The 22,589-nt window shown below is 41.8% G+C and overlaps 1 protein-coding gene across 5 annotated transcripts in view; it reads right to left on the bottom strand.

Moving 5' to 3' along the window:
* TFG (trafficking from ER to golgi regulator) overlaps window positions 1-9,496 on the bottom strand; it is a 29,345-nt gene extending 19,849 nt beyond the window's left edge. For 2 of the 5 annotated variants that reach the window (XM_025416390.3, XM_025416407.3), the window contains exons 1-3: window positions 9,392-9,494; window positions 4,331-4,559; window positions 1,252-1,335 (exon numbers count right to left, since the gene is read on the bottom strand). In XM_025416390.3, coding sequence (XP_025272175.1) covers window positions 1,252-1,335; window positions 4,331-4,514 — 268 coding nt within the window. In that variant the 5' untranslated portion in view covers window positions 4,515-4,559; window positions 9,392-9,494. The other 3 variants (XM_035709994.2, XM_049105604.1, XM_025416413.3) reach the window with 3 other exon arrangements.
* Window positions 9,497-22,589: the final 13,093 nt, after the last annotated feature.

The following is a 22,589-nucleotide window of genomic DNA, read 5'->3' as shown; positions in this document are numbered from 1 at the left end:
CCAAGTGATTAGTCCTTAGATTATGTAGAATAAAACCTTGACCATCACCACCAAAAGTATACCAAGTCTCAGCCTTTGGTACTTTTGGTCCTGGTTTTTAATTCCAGGTATCTTTTGGTCCCTGAACATTTCTCTATACTTCAAAAAACACATTTGTAGTAGTTGATCTAGGATGTCCTCAGTATTTCTAGAAGGAAGGCTTTCAGTTTATCCTGATAGCAGGCTAACAGTGGTTAAGCATTCAATACTGTAACAAGATACCTTCTATCTAAAAAATTTTTAAGCAGTTTTTGTTATTAGCATTTTAAAATCTGATTCACATTCATCCTTCCTAGGTGGAAATGAAATAAATACAAATTAAATCAACTGGCCAACATCATGTTTCATGGAACTGTAAGGTTCAATGCCAAGTACTTTTTAAAAATGCTAAATAAAACATTCCGAAAAAAGGTCCAGATTTTATTTTTCACATAATCATACTACCACTTTAACTCTAATCACTTCTATCTTATCCCTGAGGAGTCCTGCCTTACAAATTTGTTAATGTCTATTAAGAAAACAAATCTAAAATATTAAAATTAATCTATTTGTTTTATCAAACTACTTCTAATTTAATCTTTAAGTACTCCTTGAAAAATAATGTCTACAGTATTGAGTCCTATATGTTAAGCCTTGAGAAGCAAAAACACGTTATAGAAGATAATTATATACACTAAGAACTTAATAAAATAAACTTAATAAAACTAAAACTTAATAAAGGTAGTTTTAAACCTGCATTTTCAATCCTGGAAATTCTTCTATAAGTGGCATCCATTATAATGTAGGGAACTGAGCAAATAGGAGAATTTAAACATGCCTACTTTCTATTTATCTCCGAAGGAAAAAAGAATACTTATACCTAATAATTCAAAAATTCAGATATAACTGAAAAAGTTATCACTTAATTCTGAATGTTTAAAAGGAGTAAAGCTGGGGTGCCTGGGTGGCTCAGTCAGTTAAGCGTCTGCCTTCAGCTCAGGTAATGACCCCAGAGTCCTAGGATCCAGCCATGAGTGGAGCAGGGCTCCCTCAGTGAGGAGTCTGCTTCTCCCTCTCCCTTTGCCCCTCCCCACCACTCATACTCTCTTCTCTCTTGCTTGTTCTCTCTCTCTCTCTCAGATAAAAATTTTAAAAAATAAAAATAAAAGGAAAAAGCTAAAAAAAACTTCAACAATACAATATAGTAAATTTATTAGAAAGTTTACCACTTACCAAATAATGTCAGTTTCAGTATTCTACTACACTGAATTGCAAAAGAAAGGTCAGAACTATCAAAAATGGTTATAAGATCTCCATCTGGAATTTAAAAAAAAAAAAAAAAGTAAGTTTCAGATTTATGTGTCAGTAGTAAACCAGGATATACATTTTAATTAAAATCTAACTGTAGATCACAGAACATAATTAGAATCTCCCATAAGAACTTTAAACAATAAAGGATCTGGGAAAGATCTATTCAAAAGGATACTATATCCATTTTGCTTATTACTTTTACAGCAAGGTTATTTACCATATCCTCATAAGAAAACCCAAAACAGCTAAGCTTAATGTACTGAATGATCTTTTACAAATTACTAGGACATTGAAGGTAGCAATATAACAAATTACTGGTTTAGACTAAAATCTTCCCGTACCAAAAAATTTAAATATATTTATCAAAAGTTAAAAAAAATATAGATTCCCAAGGTTCAAATTTTAATCCTAAGTACAGTAAAATACCACTGATACCAATGGAGGGGCAGCTTTATAAGAGTAAGTAAAAGGATCACGGATCATTTTGATACGAAGATGAAAACTATTAACTCTCCTTAGGAAAAAATACTCATATATACAAGATTCTGTAATCTCCTAGATCTCAAGGTTAAAGAATATTATAATCAGCTTCTTGATTCAAAAGCTTTCAAAGGACTAGGGGAAAAAATGTTCTCTAGAGAGAACAAGAACAGAAAAGCAGACACGGGCAAGGAGATGACCAGGAGCCTCTGCCAAGTATCTTCACACACACAGGTGGGTTGGGGCATGAGGATGATAGTTCTGTCCTGGGGAGGCTGCTGCAAGGATGCTCCACTACACCAATTTTAACACTGATTAAACAGATTTATTTTGAACAAAGGTGGCAACAAAAGCCATAACTGAGAATTTTATCATTGTTTTTAGATCTTTAAAACCAGACCCACTTCTTATAACATTTCTAATGCTCATCTTCAGGGATTCTACTCATATACATATTTTTAATGAAGTATATATGTAAAAGAAGGAAACTTCTAGCTACCATTTTTATTTTCTGAATTTCACAACAGAAACAATACATATGATAGCAGGAACTTTACCCTACACCACCGCCCTAATACCCAACAGTCTATGGAACACAAATCTGTACAATTCAAAACATGTAGAAACACCATGAAAAAGAAATTCAATGTGATAACCGGATGTGGAGGACAAAGTTTCAACAATAAGGATACCCTAAGCTAAGGCCCACAAACTGATCCCAATGGTCAAAATCTCACATTTATAGGACTGTGAGCCAAGAACACTTTTTACACTTTTTAAAAGCTTTTAAAGAAAAGTGGATGAAATAGATGCCTATATGACCTACGATGCTAAGATATTATCTGATCTTTTAAAGAAATGATTGCTAAGCCTTGTCCTAAACGAAAATAAGGCAGTTAAGAAAAAGCCAGATAAATAGGTCAGTTTAAGTTAACCAAGTTTGAGGTAAATTAAGGCACATACCTGGAAGTCAAAGAGGTGAAAGTCAATGTATTATATATAAATAGATGAGATTTATAGCTGTTCCAAATCATCAAAACTCCAAGAAATTGCTCTTCTTTACTGTCCTTTACTTGTAACTCCTTTACTGTCCTACTGACTCTCAAAATTAGTTTTGGGTACGATTAGATCATATTTTATTTAAAAAAAATTACACCTGTAGCTAAATGGCCAGCTTAGCTAATCATCAGTTTCACAGTGTAGGTTGTTGGAAAGTGGGCCAACTAGGGAGATACTCCAAGCCACTGACATCTCAGCAGAGCCATGTGATTTGGGTTTGGCCAATGTGATGTGAGCAGAAATGATATACATTACCTCAAGGCCTAGAGACTATAACTGCCCCATGTAACCCTCTACACTGTGTCTGCGTCCATCTGCCTGCTGATGTTAATGCTTCAGGTGAGCTTGTAAGCCATGTTTGAACACAATAGAGCTTCTGTCACTGTGGATCTCTAAATAAGTGTTAAACCACTGAAATTTTAAGATTTCTATTACCAAGAGCTGACACTACTTCAAGCCAGCACACAGAGACACAGAGAAGCAGCTGTTAGTGATAAGAAAACCAGGGCAGCAGAGTCAAAGATGTTAAGGGATAAGAGTATTTTTTAAAAGACAGTATGGGTACAAGATGAAACAGACTAAAAATAAATTCAGCAGTAAGAAAGACTGGTAACCGGGCAGCCCCGGTGGCGCAACGGTTTGGCACCGCCTGCAGCCCGGGGTGTGATCCTGGGGACCCGGGATCGAGTCCCGCATCGGGCTCCCTGCATGGAGCCTGCTTCTCCCTCTGCCTGTGTCTCTGCCTCTCTCTCTCTCTCTGTCTCTATGAATAAATAAAATCTTTAAAAAAAAAAAAAAGAAAGACTGGTAACCACTTAAAGCACAATTTGCAGTAGAGATGTTTACAAAGAAGACAGGTTTAAAGTAAATGAAATAAGGATAATCTACTATTAAAATTCCACTGTATGTTTGATGCAACATTTGTCATGTAAAATCCACTGCCATAAAAATGGTTTTGTGGTCAAATGAATCTAGGGACACTGCATTCTATAAACTGACAATGTACATCAGCATATTACATGTTCTGAAAATTTCTGCACTAAAGAAACACATTTCTGTTTCAACCAGCTTTCCCACACTTAGTTGACCGTGAAAATCTTTATCATTCAATTATCTACTGATACCTCTTTCACTTTGGGAAATATGAGTGAAAGTTCGGTTTTAAAAGCAAAAAGGAAACCAGAATTGCTTGAGCAGGAAGAGAAACAAAAATGCTTATAAAAATATATATGATAGTTCTATCACTTAAAACCCCATTTCTAATAATAAATCACTTAGCTATTTTTAACTTATAAAAGACTTATAATTAACTACATGAACATCTAATTAAAGTGGGTACTCAATTATAACAGAAGGGAATAAGATTTTTGAGCTAGTTCAATAAAAGATAGGCAAAAAAAAAAAAAAAACACCCACATATAATACTTAGACTTTTAATGACTAACTTTAGAAACAATCTTACCTTCATCTTTGTATTTTATCGTAACTTCATCATTACTCAGGAGTTTTCCTCTGAAAACTCGCTGCATCATTAGCACTAATTCATCATAAGTAATATCTTCATTATGAATGGGAATTCGTCGAATATCCTCCCCAAGTTGAGCTTTGATGATTAGCTTCCCACTTAGGTCCAACTGTCCATTCATGGTGGACTCCAGGATGTTGTGTATATATATAACTCTACGGAAAGACTGATAAAATAGTTTTGATGATTAACAGCTCTAAAAACATCTCTTAAAAGTTGAAAAGCAAAAATACTATTAGAATCTAAGAAATTCTGGCTTTCAAAAGAGATTCACTGTTCCAATATTACCACATTCATCATGTTAAAATGGTCCACAGATAACTTTATTACGTGCTTAAGAAAACAAGTTTTATTTTATGTTTATTATTATTTTACCCACATACCTACTGCTTATGACATTACCATTTCTAACTTTACTTGTCTAAAAACAAACTCCTGATCTTCCCCGCAAATTTTGCTTCTCCTGTAGTTGTCTTTATGTTAGTTTCTTCCCTCTAGCTGTTTATGAGAAAAAAAAAAAAAAGTCCACCAAATAGCCAAAAACCTGCCACTACTTTAAAAATAGCTCTATATTCCAATCATTTCAGTACCTTTACCTCTGCCAACTTATCGAAGCCAGATCAACTCTTGCTTGCATTACTGCAAAAGACTCCTAACTGGCCTGCCTTTTAATCTATTCTCAACATCAGTTGATCAGTTATTACATCAGTTTTAATAGATTAAAAGCTATTCTCAACATCAGTTATCCTGTTAAATAAAATCTAATGTCACTCTGCTTAAAATCTCCCCAATACAGTCACATCTCACTTTTAGTAAAAGACCAATAAGGTCATGATCTGGCCTCTGGCCCCTAGCCAAGTATTTAACCTCATTTCCTACTTTTCTCCCTGGTTACACCACTGCACCCATACTTTAAGTTCTCCTTCTCAACTCAAGGCTTTTGCACTTGCTGTTCACTTTGTCATGAGCCCTTGTCAGAACTCTCAAGATTCAGATCTCTGATAAAATGTTCACTTCTCAGAGATCTGTCCTGACGACCTAAACTAAGATGGATCCTCTTTCACTTTCTTATCCTGCTTCAATTTTCTTCAAAGCACTTATCACTATCAGACATTAAAAATGCATTAATTTTGTATGGTCTTTTCCACTAAAAATTAAAGAAGTAATTGGTTTTGTGCATGGTATTCCTAAGTCTAGAACAGTGCCTCACACCTGGTACTTACTCAATTTTGTTACCTGGAGGACAAATAATACTGACTTCCACACTCTATTTAGCCTGTAACTAAATGATAATCCTGAAGAGAAAAGCATTTGTGAACATTAAAAGAGAGGTCTCAAATTTTTCTCTTTAAATAAGAAAGACTTCAATGGGACCCTGGGTGGCTCAGCGGTTGAGCATCTGCCTTCCATTCAGGGCATGATCCCGGGGTCCTGGGATCGAGTCCCATGTCGGGCTTCCTGCATGGAGCCTGCTTTTCCCCCTTCCTGAGTCTCCGCCCTCTCTTTCTCTGTGTCTCATAAATAAATAAAATCTTTTAAAAATAAATAAGACTTCACTAACATTTTCTCTAATTTTCCAATTTTAGGGTCTTAAGGAGAAGAGACAAATGAGTGACATTCTTCTGAGCTTTCTAGTAAGACTGTACACTATTGCCTCTTAATACCTAAGTCAGCCCTCCGCAGGCCTTAGTGGATGTGTATGATCAGGTTGCATTATTTTCAAAAAGAAGATAACATCAGAGAACTAGGCACTAGATACTAATTTACTACAGAATATTCCCTTCTTGGGTTTTACTTTAATCCTAATTTCAGGTTATTATTTCAGGGTGATTATCCTGTAACAACACTGTAATTCTAAACTCAAAATACAGTCTGAGGTCTCTAGCAATTTACCATGGTTGCTATAGTTATAGAAAACCCACTTACAATTAAATAATGTGTTAGTATTCCTTCTCCTCAAGGCCTAGCCCTTGTTTTCAAGACCATGTCCCTGAATACATCATCCACAACCACTGAGCATTTCCTGCTTCAACTCCCGTCTCCTCCCGCCCCAAGGAAATGCTCTCTCAAACTGCTGACGGTGCCCTACAATCTCCTACTGGCCACATTCTGGTTTCAACCTCATACTTTACTACTGGCAGGTTTCTGTTTTCTCCTCTTAACTTTTTAACATTATAGTGGGTTTTCGTGCTTCTGTACAATTATTTCTGTTGTGTGTGAAACCACCCCAACTACCCTTCAAATACTTGAAGTTTTCATGAATCCTAATTCATTTCGTGAATATTACATACGCCCTAATATTCTTACTATAAATGCCCTATGTCCTTCCAACTACTCAATTGAATGTCTCTAGTCCTCCTTGTCATATTCTGAAGAGATTACATTTATTAATAACATCCTTTCTTTTTAATCTTAGAAATACTTTTTCCCATGATGCGCTGACCAACAAATCATATAGTGATAGCTTGGAAATAAATTTCCCAGTTATTGTAACAGATTCTTTAAAATTTTGCCATTTAGTGTGGACTCAAAGTCGTCAGACTTGAAGGCCTATATCCTTAGATTTTTCCCTTTATCAGCAGGATGAAACTTAAGCTCCCTTTAGCCTAATATTAAATACCCTCCATGATTTGTCCTTCCCTTGATTCTTTCTACCCTTCTCCCTTTTTATTTCTGTACTCGTATTATCTGTATTTTAGAGCTTGTGTTAATAACTTCAAGATGAGGCATTAGATACTGAATCTAACATTCTAAAGTCAGTTCAGAACAGAGCGGATTGTTTCTAGATCTGGATGCTTAGCTGGTCTTAATGTAAAACAGAATAGTTTTTTATCTGCCAGTTCTCACAATGGGCTTCTCACCAACACTGTGATTAACGGAAGACTCCATATAACCTCTTCCACCTGTTAGCCAAACTGCCATCTTCATTCAGGAAACATCTACTTAATACCTACTATGTGCCAAGCTCTGAAGTGTAACTACTTCAACAAAATGGTAAAGACTCCACCTTGTTGACCTTACAGTCTGAAAGAAACAAAGAACTTCAGTAAAGTCAATGTATGTTACTTCCTCCTGTGGCGTAAACCAGCAATAAACAATTAAGGGTCAGGGCTTAGCTTCAGCGAGATGTTACTACCTACTCTGAGCAGCACCTCTTAGGAGTGCCTGACATATAACAGGTATGTAAAGACTTGTCCTGTTCCCTCAGCAAAAGATGAATGGGAAATAATAAAGTTCTGATAAGGGGGACTGGGAGAAGCTGTACTGTTTAGGGTCAGCCCCTAAGACGGACCTTCACACTCTACCTTCTTTATGAAGCCGGAAGTGATTCCCCCCAAGTCCTAAGTAAATTTCCAATACTGGGCAGCCCCAGGGGCTCAGCAGTTTAGCACCTGCCTTCAGCCCAGGGCATGATCCTGGGGTCCCGGGATCGAGTCCCACGCCGGGCTCCCTGAATGGAGCCTGCTTCTCCCTCTGCCTGTGTGTCTGCCTCTCTCTCTCTCTGAATAAATAAATAAAATCTTAAAAAAAAAAATTTCCAATACTGAATGTAATGAACAGTACGTCTTTTTAATTTCAGGGGGACTGTTCAAGGCACATTTCCAATGGATCCGAAAACATTATTCTATTTTACTTTGTTTCCACCATGTTTGCCTGCAAATTCCCTTACTCCTGGGTGTTTCCCATGCGCTGTAAACTCCCTGCGTCCAGGAACCAGGGCTTCTTTCATAAAGCTGTCCCCAGTCTGTGCAGCCATCTCAAGACACGCACACAATCATCACAAAGCTAAGGACGCCACAAAATTTTCCCTTTCTGGGGAAATCCCATTCCCACATTTCCTTGTGGAACAGTCTTCAAGTCTGTTTTTTCTCAAACTCCAGCTCGCCAGGTAGAAACAGGTATGAACTCCCAGTTGCCAGGTGAGGTCCTGACAGCACGGTCTTCTCCCATCCGGTCCGGACCCCACTCCGAGGTGCACCAACGACACAGCCACCGACCCACGAGGCCCTCCAACGGCATCAGCGCTTCTAAGCCCTGAAGAATAAAGCGACCTGCCCAGAGGCGCACGAGGCCCGCGCCCTGAACCCGCGTCTAGGCTCAGCTCCCCTCTCCCCGGGGGCAGAGCCCGCTCGAATTCGGAGGGGCCTGCTTGGGCACCTCCACGCGGAGCCGTTTCAAGAAATTCTAAGCAAAACCAATCGTTGAGGAGTCCGAGGAATCCAAGGAGCCACAAACCCTGCTGGACCAGGAAGATGGTAAAAACTCCCACCCGTGACCTTAGGCAGGTACCTCCCCAAGCCTCACTTTCATCGTGTGCAAAATGAGAACGTCTAATTTAAAGGATCTTCGTGATGATGACACGGTACCGTGCATCTACAATAACTCGGCGCGGCTCACGGTAAAGTAAACTTACAAATTCGCTATCAGAGCAGCAGCATCGCTGCAAAACTGGGCTGGGCCTCCGGACGGCGCTGGCTAAGCCGCGACCCGGCTGAGGGGCCAGGTCCTCCCGGGTGACCCCCGGGTGACCCCCGGGCGCCCCCCGCCAGGGCCCCGCGGGGGAGGCGCTCGCCGCCGGCCGCCCGGGCCGCTCCGGGGTCCACCGGCTGCCGGACCCCGACCCCGACGGCGACCCCGACCGCGACCGCGACCCCGCGACCCCGCGGAGCGCAGCACCCGCCGCCCCGCCCCGGACCCCCGCCCCGGGCCGCCGCCGGCTCCAGCGAGGCCCTCCCGGCGCTGCGCCGTCTCCCGCCCGCCTCGCCCAGAGCGGCCGCGCCCCCGGCCCCGGCCCCGGCCCCGTCCCCGTCCCCCCCGGCGGCCATACCGGTTGCCGAGGCCGCTGCGGCCGCCTGTCCGCGGGTGTCCGCCGGCCGGGCCGGGGCGCTGGGCCGTCGCGCGGAGGCTGCGGTCGCGGCCCACTCGGCTGCCCTCCGCTCGCGCCGCCGCACCCCACCAGCCGGCTCGCGCGGGCCCCGGCCAATCGCACCGACCCACCGAGCCTAGCGCGATGTCGGCCCAGTACGTGGCAAGTGGGGGAAGAAGAGGGGCGGGCGCTACAAGAGCGGAGGGGGGGGAACTGCCCTTTCGCTCCGCCTCCCGGCCGACGGCCAACCCAGCACGCATGCGCAGCGGCGGTGGCGCGGCGCTGACGGCGCTCGCGCATGCGCCGGCCGGAGTCTCCGCCTTCTCACTGGACGGCGGAGCCGGCCGGGGGCGCGCATGCGCAAGGCGTGACCAGGCACTTCCGGTGTTCCTGAAAGCTCGGCTTTCGTGTCTCTCGCCCGTGGGTGGGGCGTGCGTTGCGCTTGTGGGCGCGGACCCGGGTCAAAGTGGGGCGTTTGTCCAGATTTGGGTGGGGTGGGGTTTTTTTTGTTTTGGGGGGGTTTTGTGATCATTGTCATTCTCTTAGTCGTGTCCTGAAAAAAACGAATGCGTTTCTCCGTCCTTCCTTCCTTGCTGGGCACCGCGACGCTGCTTCGAGCACCGGGATGGGGATGGGGATGGGGATGATGGGGAAGGGGATGGGGATGATGAGGAAGGGGATGGAGATGATGATGGGGAAGGGAATGGGGATGATGGGGAAGGGGACGGGGATGATGAGGATGGGGATGATGGGAATGGGGATGATGGAGATGATGATGGGGATGGGGATGATGAAGAAGGGGATGGAGATGATGATGGGGAAGGGAATGGGGATGATGGGGAAGGGGACGGGGATGAGGATGGGGATGATGGGAATGGGGATGATGGAGATGATGATGGGGATGGGGATGATGAAGAAGGGGATGGAGATGATGATGGGGAAGGGAATGGGGATGATGGGGAAGGGGACGGGGATGAGGATGGGGATGATGGGAATGGGGATGATGGAGATGATGATGGGGATGGGGAAGGGAATGGGGATGATGGGGATGATGGGGAAGGGGACGGGGATGATGGGGAAGGGAATGGGGATGATGGGGAAGGGGACGGGGATGAGGAGGATGGGGATGATGGGAATGGGGATGATGATGATGGGGATGGGGAAGGGAATGGGGATGATGGGGAAGGGGACGGGGATGATGGGGAAGATGATGGGGAAGGGGATGGGGATGATGGGGACGGGGATGATGGGGATGGGGATGATGGAGATGATGATGGGGAAGGGAATGGGGATGATGGGGATGATGGGGATGGGGATGATGGAGATAATGATGGGGATGGGGAAGGGAATGGGGATGATGGGGAAGATGATGGGGATGGGGATGATGGGGATGATGGGTTTGAGAGCAAGGAGTTTCCTGGAGCGTTGGCGGGACCGGGCGGACCTGGGCGTGTGCGAAAGGGAAAGTGCAAAACTAAGGCCGCTAAGAATTGCGGAGGCCTTTTTGGAGAATAAGGCAGCGTTGCCCAATGGGCTCTCCTCTCTTCTTATCTAAGGCGTTCGTTTTATTTATCTTTTTTTTTAATTTTATTTTTTTAAATTATTTATTCATGAGAGACAGCGAGAGAGAGGCAGAGGGAGAAGCAGGCTCCATGCAGGGAGCCCGACGCGGGACTCGATCCCGGGTCTCCGGGATCACGCCCTGGGCCGAAGGCGGCGCCACCCGGAGACCCCCTAAAGCGCTCGTTTTCGGTGGGCGTTTTGCTGCGGAGCGCCCCGGCTCAGCCCAGGCTGGGTCGCGGAGGGGGTTGGGAGTCGCTGGGGAGGCTCTGCGGGCCTCAGGGTGGCCGGGAACCCTTGGCTCGCGCCAGGCGCTGAGCGGAAGGCAGGACGAGCTCGAGGCCTCCGGTGCTCCAGGTCCTGCCTGGCGGACTTGGGGTAAAATGAAATGAATCCAGGGAGACGACTTAGGTTCTTTCAGTACTATGAATAGACTGGTGCCTTTTTTTTCTTCTTCTTTTTTTTTTTTTTTTTTTCAGTTAAAAGTGAAAAATTCCGTTTGAGAGTGAAATATATATGACTTCGGAATGCTCTCTGCCTCTGAATTATATTTTCCAACGCTGCGTGTGTTGCCCTCTGAGCAATTGCTTTGCAGGGGTTGAAGAGCAGAGGAATGAAGGAGTGAAAAAAAAAAAAAATTTCCTGACTTTCTCCAAAGGCTGTTTTTTGTTCTTCACGACTTGTTATTTAGAACTGAATAATCCAGACTTACGGGATTGTGCAATTGTCCAGTAATAATATTCTAATGTCTTTGAGATGGTTTGAGATTGGATAAAAGCACACAGATACGGAGGGAGGTAAAATATCCCCTGAAGGAAGTGAGTTATGATGCAGGAAAAGATGTTAGGGTTTGAAGCCAAGGGAATTCTTATGAAAGCAGGGGAAGAGGACCCGAGGGCAGAAAGCTGCCCTCGGGTTATGAGTGGCCCCTTACATACTTTGAGGTTGGGAAGGTGTTAGAGATCATGTAAGTCTCAAATTTTGGAAGCAATTTTTCCAGGACCTTGAGGAGGGTAGCTACTGTTGGGGAAAGGTCATTTATTACCATCTAATAAAACTTTAGCCATGAGACCCTTCAGATGTATATCAGTGGGCCATGTGCTTGGGCAGTGATCGCCAAGATGTGTCTTGGGGGGGTAGAAATAAAGGGAATTTCCAAAGGAATGTTTATGTGCTAAAGTAGGCTTACAGGGCCCTGGGGATCCGGCTAAGCTTGCCTTCTGCCCTTAGCAAAGTATGAGCATCAAGGCGGTTGAGTCCCTGCAGGAATGTCACTCTGCCTGTTTCAAGGACTTGTCGATGGGCTGTAGGTAGTAAGGAAATTTAATAATTTTTCTTCTGCCTTTGTTCCCCACATCAAATTATACCACTGTCAGTCTTTCTAAAAAGAGGATAGATCCTGGGGCAGGAGACAAGGAGAGGAACCTTAGCCTGAAATAAGGGGAAACAATTTCTTCTCTTTAGGTTCCCAGGAAAGGGGCACTCCCTCAAGTCCCGCCGAAGTACCCTGCTCCTTCTTACACTGCGACTGGCTAGAAACTAGGAAAGAGGCACCCATAGTATGGTCTTGTGGAGGGGCTGGTGCATTTGGACTCTGAAAGCAGCTTGAGGTTCTTTATGTTGAAATCCCTTCATGCTTCATCTCCAAATGCCTTAAGTCCTGTTCAATGTTAAAACCTGTTCCCAGCTACCACTGTGGAAATTGAGAGATGGGGCGGTCGGTAATCCTCTTCAGGTCAAAGGATCAGTAGTTGCTGCACAAGGCAAGAAGTGAGAAATGGGTGAGTAAAACGTCATTTGGAAGCCAGATCAGAGGTTCAGGTGACATGAGGCAAGAAGGATGTCTAAGTAACTTTAAAGTATTTCCCCAGGATTCTCCAGAAAAAATACATTTTAAAAATTTTAATGAACAATTTTTTAAAAGATTTTATTTATTTGTTCATGAGAGACATAGAGGCAGAGGGAGAAGCAGGCTCCCCGCTGGGAGCCCAATGCAGGACTTGATCCCGGTACCTCAGGATCACACGCTGAGCTGAGCCACCCAGGTGTCCCTAATGAAGAACTTTATAAAAGATCTCACCTCCCACTATCGCAGATACAGGCTTACAATGTGATTAAGCTTGAAATCAAGGACACTTGGGTTTATTTATAGGTCATAGAGCAGGTTTAGAGAAGCAGCTGAATGTGTCAAATTGCCCCTCCAGATTATAAACAACTTTAATAACCAAAACCATATCCAGTTCATTTCCTTGTTTCAGCTTAATACTAAATTGCCCCCAAAAACTTCAGTAATCTTTCCTCATCCTTGATCCTACAAAACAATCACATTTTAAAAATTAAGAGCATAATGAACAGCAGGAACTCATTACCTAACCCAAGTATTAGAACATTCCCAATAAATCATGTCTTCCTGTGTGCCTCTCCCCAAGGTGGTCCCCAGGCCTCTCTCCTGAACTTTATGTTTAATATTGCATGGGTTTTTTTTTTGTTTTTAAAGCTTCTATAGAGTTTAATCATATATATGGGCCTATAGGATATGTTGTCAGTTTTGTTGATAGGCATTATGTAGAGTATCATCTCTGCGGTTTTCTGGAACAATTTTTGCACTCAGTATTATGTTACTGAGATATCCATATTGCTACAAGTAGCTGGAATTCATTTGTTTTCATTGCTGAATAATATTCCTTTGGGAGAGTATACCACAAAATTTTTTTTAATATTTTATTTATTTATTCATGATAGGCAGAGACTCAGGCAGAGGGAGAACCAGGCTCCACGCAGGGAGCCCGATACGGGACTCGATCCCAGGACTCCAGGACCACGTCCTGGGCCAAAGGCAGGCGCTGAACCACTGAACCACCCAGGGATCCACCCACAAATTTTTAAAATCTGTTCTATCAAAGTATATTTTTTTTAAATGTTTTTATTTATGATAGTCACAGAGAGAGAGAGAGAGGCAGAGACACAGGCAGAGGGAGAAGCAGGCTCCATGCACTGGGAGCCCGATGTGGGACTCGATCCTGGGTCTCCAGGATCGCGCCCTGGGCCAAAGGCAGGTGCCAAACTGCTGAGCCACCCAGGGATACCCTATCAAAGTATATTTAAATAGTTTCCAGTTCCTGCTGTGTGCCTCCATAAACATCCTTTAGTGTGTCTTGTGTACAAGAGTATCTCTTGGGACGCCTGGGTGGTTCAGGTGGTTAAGCATCTGCCTTTAGCTCAAGTCATGATCCTGGACTCCAGGGATTGAGTCCCACGTCTGACTCCCTGCTCCTCTGCCCCTCCCCTGCTCATGCTCCTGCTCTCTCTCTCAAATAAATAAAATCTTTTTTCAAAAAAATGAGTATCAATTGTTAGATGCTAATACATGGATTACTGAATGGTAGATTATGCAAACATTTAGCTGTATAAGATAATGCCAACTCTTGGTATCACTAGGACTTTTTTGTGGGGGAGGAAGGGATAAATGGTAACGTTCCGTGGTCTTATTGACCATAAAGATTACATTATAACTCTGACTTTTTGTACCAGACATTTGACATCTAGACTTTTGGTCCCTTATGAAATCTCATGTGATTGTTCTGTGTCCTTACGTATGATTCTGTCTTTGAGTATCTTGTTCACCACTGTGCTCTCCTCCACCCAACTTGAAGGCTGTGATTGTATTCTTTCTCTCTCCTTCATCAATGCATCTGGCATTGATTACCTCAGTGAACAATAGGCACTCAATGAGTTAACTGTTGAGTCAATGAAATACTTATTACCATTTCTGTAATGTGCCACAGGTCTCTGTACTTAGGCTTCCAATAAATTCAGGTGATAACTGGCCAGGGAGTGATAACCTGATTGAACGAGTTACCACGTCTGTGGAGAACATGGTTTCTCCCACTGCACATGTAGACGCTGATTTTACGTACTGCTGCCTTTCATTAGCGAAGCCAAAAAGGCTAAGTTATATAATTATCACTTTTTAAATACTTATGGTCACATTTATTGGGATAAGCATCAATCAAACCATTAAGAAGATTGTTCTAAGGAGTCTCTAATTTCACCTTTAAAATGCTATTGGACTAAAATAAAATAAAATAAAATGCTATTGGAAAACATCTTACCCTCTTTTTTTTGTGTAGAGTTTAGAAAGCTACTGAGTCAGAAAACTGAACTTTGTGCTTACCTGGCCAGCTGTCCTATGTGCAGGTGAATCTGGTTTGCGAAGAATACCAAGAATAGTCTTGAATCAGAAATATTGGAAACATGTGAAGAGGGGCAAAACAGTGTAAGGAAGTACCTTTGACCCACCCGTAGCAAGGAGAGAACTGACGCACTAGTTCAAAGGTTACCTTCCTTGTTTATGGGCTTCTGAAGAAGGGGTAGATTCGAACTGTGGTTTTGAGAAAGACAGTCAACTCACTTACGTACCATTTCTTTCTCCCTGAAAGTTTGTGTGGCTAGAACTCTTCAAATAGAAGGGGAAGATTCTAAGAATGAAAAAGGTAGATTCTCAGACTGGATGGAAAGCGGGATAAAGACTATGAGCCTTGTAGCAAGTTGGATAAAACCTGTTCCATCATGCTGTCAGTAGTTAGTCTAAATCATGTTGAAAGTTTTTCGATCATCTCTACAACCCCCTGGGGAACAAGAGAAAGGACATGAGTTCCTCCTGGGGTGAGGATTTTTTTTTGGGGGGGGGGGGGGATTTTTATTTATTCATGAGACCCACAGAGAGAAAGAGGCAGAGACACAGGCAGAGGGAGAAGCAGGCTCCATGCAGGGAGCCCAACGTGGGACTCGATCCTGGGTCTCCAGGATCACACCCTGGGCTGAAGGCAGCGCTAAACTGCTGAGCCACCGGGGCTGCCCTGGGGTGAGGATTTTAAGTTATGTCCCTCCCGGAAAATCAGCTGTGTTGTGGCAGCAGTTGCTAAATAAAGAGAACTCCAAACAGAAGGGGACACTCCCACTAGGAGCCAGCTGGTCAAGTCACCCTCCCTTCCATTGGCCAAACGTGAAGATCTGTTTGTGTAAACAAATGAAGCTGCCACTCCATGCAAAGATAATGACGGGGGTTGGGGGAGTGGGGGATGATATTTTTATTCTGTAACTTTAAGGGAGTCATTCTCAGCACAAGCTAAGCAAAATACTTCAGTTTGTCACACCAGCTGTGTATCCACTGAGACCCTAAAATGTTTGGGGCTTACCATGGGGCTCTGTATCCAACCCCTATTTAGAGAAATTGCTCCTTGTAGGCACTTCTTTCTAGATTTTATGTACCTAGAGGCTGGCACCACCTAGGTATTTGATATATATTTCTTGAATAAAAGAATACTAAGTTCCCTACCATTCTTTAGGGTAAGCTTCCAGAAATACGAAGCAGCCATCCCTGGTGAGTTCCTAGCAGTATAGAATTTTATCTCTGAGAAATTTGAAATTGTTCACTTTTCTTTATTTGTATCTCCTGGAGACAGTGCCAAATTACACCTGTGCCTCTGTCAGAGCTTTGGTTGAAAGACTAATGGCACAAGACGTACAAGGAGATCTCACAACTTTTCATTTGACTAAGAGCAGGTTTTTTCCCAGTTCTTTTAAGAAACCCAGATGTCAGGTTCTAGAAATCATGCATGTCAAATCATAGTCCGGATACTAAGAGGCTCTCACATCTCTACCATTTATGCCAATGATCTTGCTTTTAGTCCCTCCACATAAATGACAAATTAAAGGGCATTTTTTAAAAAGCCATTTCAATGAAGGAAAAACTCACTTATTACAAAAGGTGCAAAGTAAAGCAATGAGATGCCAATTTGCACAAATTAGTTTGATTAAAAGAAGTTTCAAAACATTTTCTAGAAAAGGGTGTGGCAATACAGAAATTCACGCCTTGTTGTGGGGGCAGAAATTGATGCAAACTATCTAAAGAGTCGTATGGTAATATTCATTAACATCTAAAAGAGCCAAAACTCTATGACCCAGCAATTCTATTTCTAAGGTACCAGAGAAACCCTGGCACATGAGAACACAGATATTCCCTACTGTGTTATTTTCAGGAAAAAAAAATTATACAGCAATTAAAAGAAACATACACAGACTTCAAAAACACTCTGTTAAATGAAAAAAAAGCAAGTTTCAGAAAGTTATGTTACTACACAGGAAAGAGTTAACATACAAACCGAAACTGCTATCCCTGGACAGGACTGCTTGCATGATTGGCCTATGGCTAGGGTCTAGGGACTTGGCTTTCAGGAGCATTCCCACTATTCTTTGATATGAATGGTGCATTGAACCCAAATTGTACAACCAATGCAGTTTATGCCGAACACCTGCTTGCTTTCTGGGAGTCTGGAATTTGGGGATATACCAGTCAGAGGGTGCCTTTGTGACCAGCTCCGAATAAAAGCCCTGGGCACTGAGTCTCTAATGGGTCATAGTAGACAACGTTTCATAAGTGTTGTCCCAATTCACTGTGGAGGAATTAAGCGCATCCATGTGATTGCCCTGGAAGAGATTTTTTGGAAACTTGTGCCTGGTGTCCTCCTGACTTCAGCCCATGGGACTTTTTTTCTTCTCTAAGTTTGCTATATCATGTTCTGCTATAATAAATCATAGCCATGAATACAATTCTATGCTGAGTCGTATGAGTGCTCCTAGTGAATCACTGTACCTAGAGGGTGGTCTTGGGGACTACTGAATTAGTTCCCTAAACCATTTATAGAAAAAAAGGGGTGGGGGGAGCACAAGAGTATGAATTTCTGTGAGTACATAAGCTTATGTATGCATAGTTCTCAAAATCTGGAAGGTCCACACCAAACTTACTAGAGTGATTAAATGTGAGGAGACAGGGAGGGAAGGGAAGAAAAGCCTGGATTTGGTAAAAATTGGTCAAAGGGCACTTGGGCTCCATCTGTGGTATGCTTTACTTTATTTCTTTTTTTTTTTAAGTAAAATATACCATGTCATACCTAGATGGGAAAATATTTTATGCTAATTTAAAAAACATTTCATCCTGCATTAAAAGTCACAAAATTTTAGAGCTGGGGTGGTGGTGGTGGGGATTTAGAGTTCACCTAATTCTGCCCATACCTTTAAAAAGGTAGAGGCAGGCTTCTGCCCAGAGAGGCAAGTATGGCCTTTAGTCATATAACTTGTAGTTGGGACCATAACTCCCGGTCCAGAATGCTTCCCTAATCTGAACTGCTTGATAAGTACTGTGGCCAGAAGAACCAACCTTTTTTTTCTTTTTTTGTCATTGCAAAGGTCCAGAAGGTCTCAATTGTTACAACATGGTTGCATAGCAGCTTCTATCAAAGTTCAGCAAATTATCAATGTCATACTTCCACGTGTAACAAAGCTGTACTGGAAGAAGATAAGAATTGGACTACAGTTGTCTGGGAAATGTAGTTTGTAAGTGATAACAGCATCAAATCATACCACTCTGCTTTTCTTTTCTTTTTTTCTTCTTCTTCATTAAAATAAAGGGTTACCATATTAAGCAATGGGACTTTTCAGACACATGATCAGTAGCAAGAAAGATGTACATCCTATTTCCAGTTTTGAAATAATTCACAAATAAGAACTTTAAAACTAATTTCCAAGTTCATATATTGCTATTGGGAGTACACAATGGTACAACCACCTTGGAAAACCATTTATCAGTTTCTTATAATGTGAAATATACACTTAGTCTATGACTCAGCAATTCCACTACTAGGTGTTTTCAAGAGAAAAGAAAACACTGAGACTTATACAAGAATATTTATATATGTACCCAAAGACACTTGGGTGGCACAGTCAGTTAAGTGACCAACTCTTAGTTTTGGCTCCAGTCATGATCTCGGAGTCGTGGATTTGGGCCCCCTTCAGGCTCCACACTCAGCACAGTCTGCTGGAGATGCTCTCACCCTCTCCTTCTGCCCCTACTTCTCTTTCCCACTCTCTCTCTCTCAAATAAATCTTTAAAAAAAAATATTTATATCAGCTTTATTCCCTGTTTTCAAAACTTATTACCAAATGCCCGTCAATTGGTGAAAACGTCAACAAAATGTGATTTATCAAAAAAACCTGAATACTACTACAATAAAAAGAAGCAAACCACTGATACAGCATGAATGAATGAATCTCAGAAATACTATGGTGACTGAAAGAAGCCAGGCTCAAAAGACGACATGATTCCATTTATGGCCTTCTGGAACATGCAAGACTAAATGCCTGGTAATAGAATGCAGACCAGTAGTTATTTGGGACTGGGGATGGCAGAGGATTTAACTGGGGAGGAGCATGAGGGAATGTTATAGGCTGATGAAAAAGTGCTTAATCTTTCAAGGGTAGTGGTTTCACAGGTGTATACATTTGTTAAAACATCTAATTAACACTTAAAATGGGTTCATTTTAGTTCATGTAAATTATCAATGAAATGAATATATAAATATTTTTTTAAATACAAAAAAGCAAGCCCCCTACCAAAACAAACAAATAAAACAGAAAAATAATCCCAACAGCCAAAATTAAGGAAAACCACGTTAATATTTTTTAAAACAAACAAAACAGCACCATCTTCAGCGGCCCACTTGTAATATTGAAATTTTCTGTGGTACCAGGGCCTGTCTTTGTATATACATAGTGTTGTAGAACTGTGGAGCAGTACTGAACATAACACATGACTGTTTAGGGTGTGCACTCGGCAAACTGGCATGGATGTGAACATGCTGCACTTCCAAGTGCAATAGCCTTTTTGTTCATTCAAAATAGTGGGCCCTCTCATTACCAAATGATATACCCAGGGGGACGCTTTGAAGGAAATGTAATGCCAATCTCAAGTAGTGTTGGAATAACTGTGTTTTTGTCAAGGTAGGTTTATTGATTTCTTTAATTGTTAAGACATATGTGACTTGTGTGATGTTTCCCTATTTATCTTGGGTATAAGTTTATGGTTAATCTGAGGCCCACTCCTAGCAAAAATACAAGACCATATGACATGTTTCTTGGGTACTACTCTCTTTGCTCCTATGATTATTTTCCCTTCCTTCTTACTTCATAATTTTCAGCAGCTTTTATATATTTTTTTTCAAATACACATTTAACAGGTTACATGTATGTAAAATAAAGTAATAGATGATGCAAATGTAACACTACTTTGAATCTGAGTTTTGTATGTGTGTTTTAATAAATAATTGCTAATAAAATTTCTCTCCTCTCCCAAGATTTAGTGTTTTATTTTTATTTTTTTTTTAATTTTATTTATGATAGGCACACAGTGAGAGAGAGAGAGAGAGGCAGAGACAGAAGCAGGCTCCATGCACCGGGAACCCGATGTGGGATTCGATCCCGGGTCTCCAGGATCGCGCCCTGGGCCAAAGGCAGGCGCCAAACCGCTGCGCCACCCAGGGATCCCTGTTTTATTTTTAAGAAAAGGTGGATGGACACAGAGAAAATGCACTCGAGAGGAAAACTTAACATTGTCATGGAAGGCCACCTGTCTGCTGTACAATATAATGAAGAGTTAAAGATGTCATGTGTCTGTCTGTCATACATGATTTATTTGTCCTTGGTTGGCAAATTTATGCTTCTGTTCTTCATTTTAGAAGTTTCTGCATTGTCCTGAACATATTCCTTAACACAAAATGAAAAATACTCTGCCTCTATGAGGACATATAAACTCAAAAAAATGCTGAATGCTCCATCAATCTTTTGCAGATTTTGAATCAAATGCAGAGTGAGTGTTTCATTATGTTAAAAAGAGAGGAAAATGGTAAACTATGGGAAAATATTTTCACCAAATGTAATCATTAAAGAGCTAATAACTATAATAAAAGGAATTCATATAAGTTTATGAGAAAAAACAATAGCTCAATTGATGAATGGTCAACACAAATAACTAAAAAATAAAATGCCAAAGTAAATGAGTATATAAAAAATGTTTATGGCACTCCAGATGTTGGCGACATTATAAATTACTGCAATGTTTTAAAGGCATTATAATAATACATACAAGGAATGTAAACAAATGTCCATAACTTCTGACACATTTATCCTAATCCTTAGAGTTTACCTTAAGGAAATAATTTAAAAGAAAGGAAAAAACATGTATATAAATATGCCAGTTTATTAATCATGCATGACTACAATATTAAAAATTTAAAGAAGCTGGAAATCCAATAGAACTTAGTAACTTATGCTATATTATGCAATCGATTATTGTAAGGACTGCATTATTGGGTAACAAATGAAAATCATGATGAAATTTCATTTACTATAATTATAGTTATTTAAATTCTTAAAGAGCATAAGAAAACATGAGAAAACAGACATCTTTGATTGGTTAGGGAATTATGAATTTTGCTTTTTTGAAAAAAATATACTTTGTAAATATCTTCCAAAATTGTCATAACTTCACATTGTTTTAAAAATGCAGCTAGGAAGCTATTTCTTCTCTTACTAACTGTCCCCCTTTACCCCATCTTCGCTCCAGGAATGGAACCTAATCCTGGCATCTCTGTCTTGGACCTCATCCGAGGAGCCAGGTGCTAGAGGTGCTGGGCAGATGAATTAAAGTGGTTCCACAGAACCAGAGAGCTCCAGTGGCTGCCAGGCTGGTATGATGCAATTAATACTTTGGGTCCAGATTTCCCAAACATTTGCAAAGAATGCCAAGTTCTTTTGAATGAGGCAATGAGTTTGAGAATAATCTTCCTTGGTCGGTAACAGAAAACAAGAGGTCAGGTAAACTTCAAAGTGGGAAGGGTAAGAGAAAAAGCAACCCAAACCTCCAACAATTAAACAATGAGCTCTGAACTGTCAGTTCAGACCCAGGAAGGAAAATCTAAAGGTCAGGATAGTTGGTTCCCCAAAGAAACTACATGAGATGCCACAAGCAAAAAAGGCTATGGGGCACTGTTATCACACAAAATAAATAAGAAACATGGAAAATTGGCTCCATGGAATATCATGAGAACAAGTACTCTGAGTCTCCCCTTCCTGAAATTATCTTTTTATGTTAAGTCACTGTTTGGCTCCTACAGTCCCTGTACTTGCTCCCAAACTTCCAAAGCACCGAATAATTAATTTTTGCTTTTCCTTACCCACCCCATTCAAACTCTTCTCAAAGACCTAACAGGCTTATCAGAGTAAGGGAAATGATTGATGAGCCTGTCCTCAATGTAACTGTCCACTCTTCACCCCAGGATAGCCTGTCAACTAGGTCATCCCCCATTCCTCCACTTCACAGTGGGCATGGGACTCAGGCTGGCCCAATTATCCCCAAACACAATGCCTGTGGGCACATGACCAATAAAGGTGTGCCAGTTCTTTGGTCCTTTCCTCTTCCTGCCCTTGCTTTACTCTGTGTCACAGGGAACCGAGCCGCACAGGTTCTGGGCTCAGCGGGCCTTCAATGAAAGGAGGTTGCAGGGCAGGTGAGAGGGGATGCCAATGTTCAGCCATGTAATCCAATTTGAGGATGGTGCCAAACACAGAACAAAGACCCAGGAAACATGGAGAGAAAAATAATCCTAACATATTCTTTGAACTCCTTGCTTTTGAACTCTAGGCCTAAAGTTAGTATATCATATATTTTATGTCCTAAACCAGGACACTTGAGAGTAATAGGGACTGCTAGTAATACATAAGTCAGGAAAATAGGCACAAATTAGAACCAATTCAGGCAAACTAAAACATATAGTTACCCCACCCAAAACCAACTCAGGCTTTGGACTTTATAATTAATTGAGCCACTGAATTATCTTTGACCCTTAACCTACTTTGAGTTGATCTCTATCACTA

Source organism: Canis lupus, chromosome 33 (assembly GCF_003254725.2).
Source record: "Canis lupus dingo isolate Sandy chromosome 33, ASM325472v2, whole genome shotgun sequence".
Lineage (NCBI taxonomy): Eukaryota > Metazoa > Chordata > Mammalia > Carnivora > Canidae > Canis > Canis lupus.
Note: the sequence above shows the minus strand (reverse complement) of the source record. Positions and strands in the feature narration are given on the sequence as shown.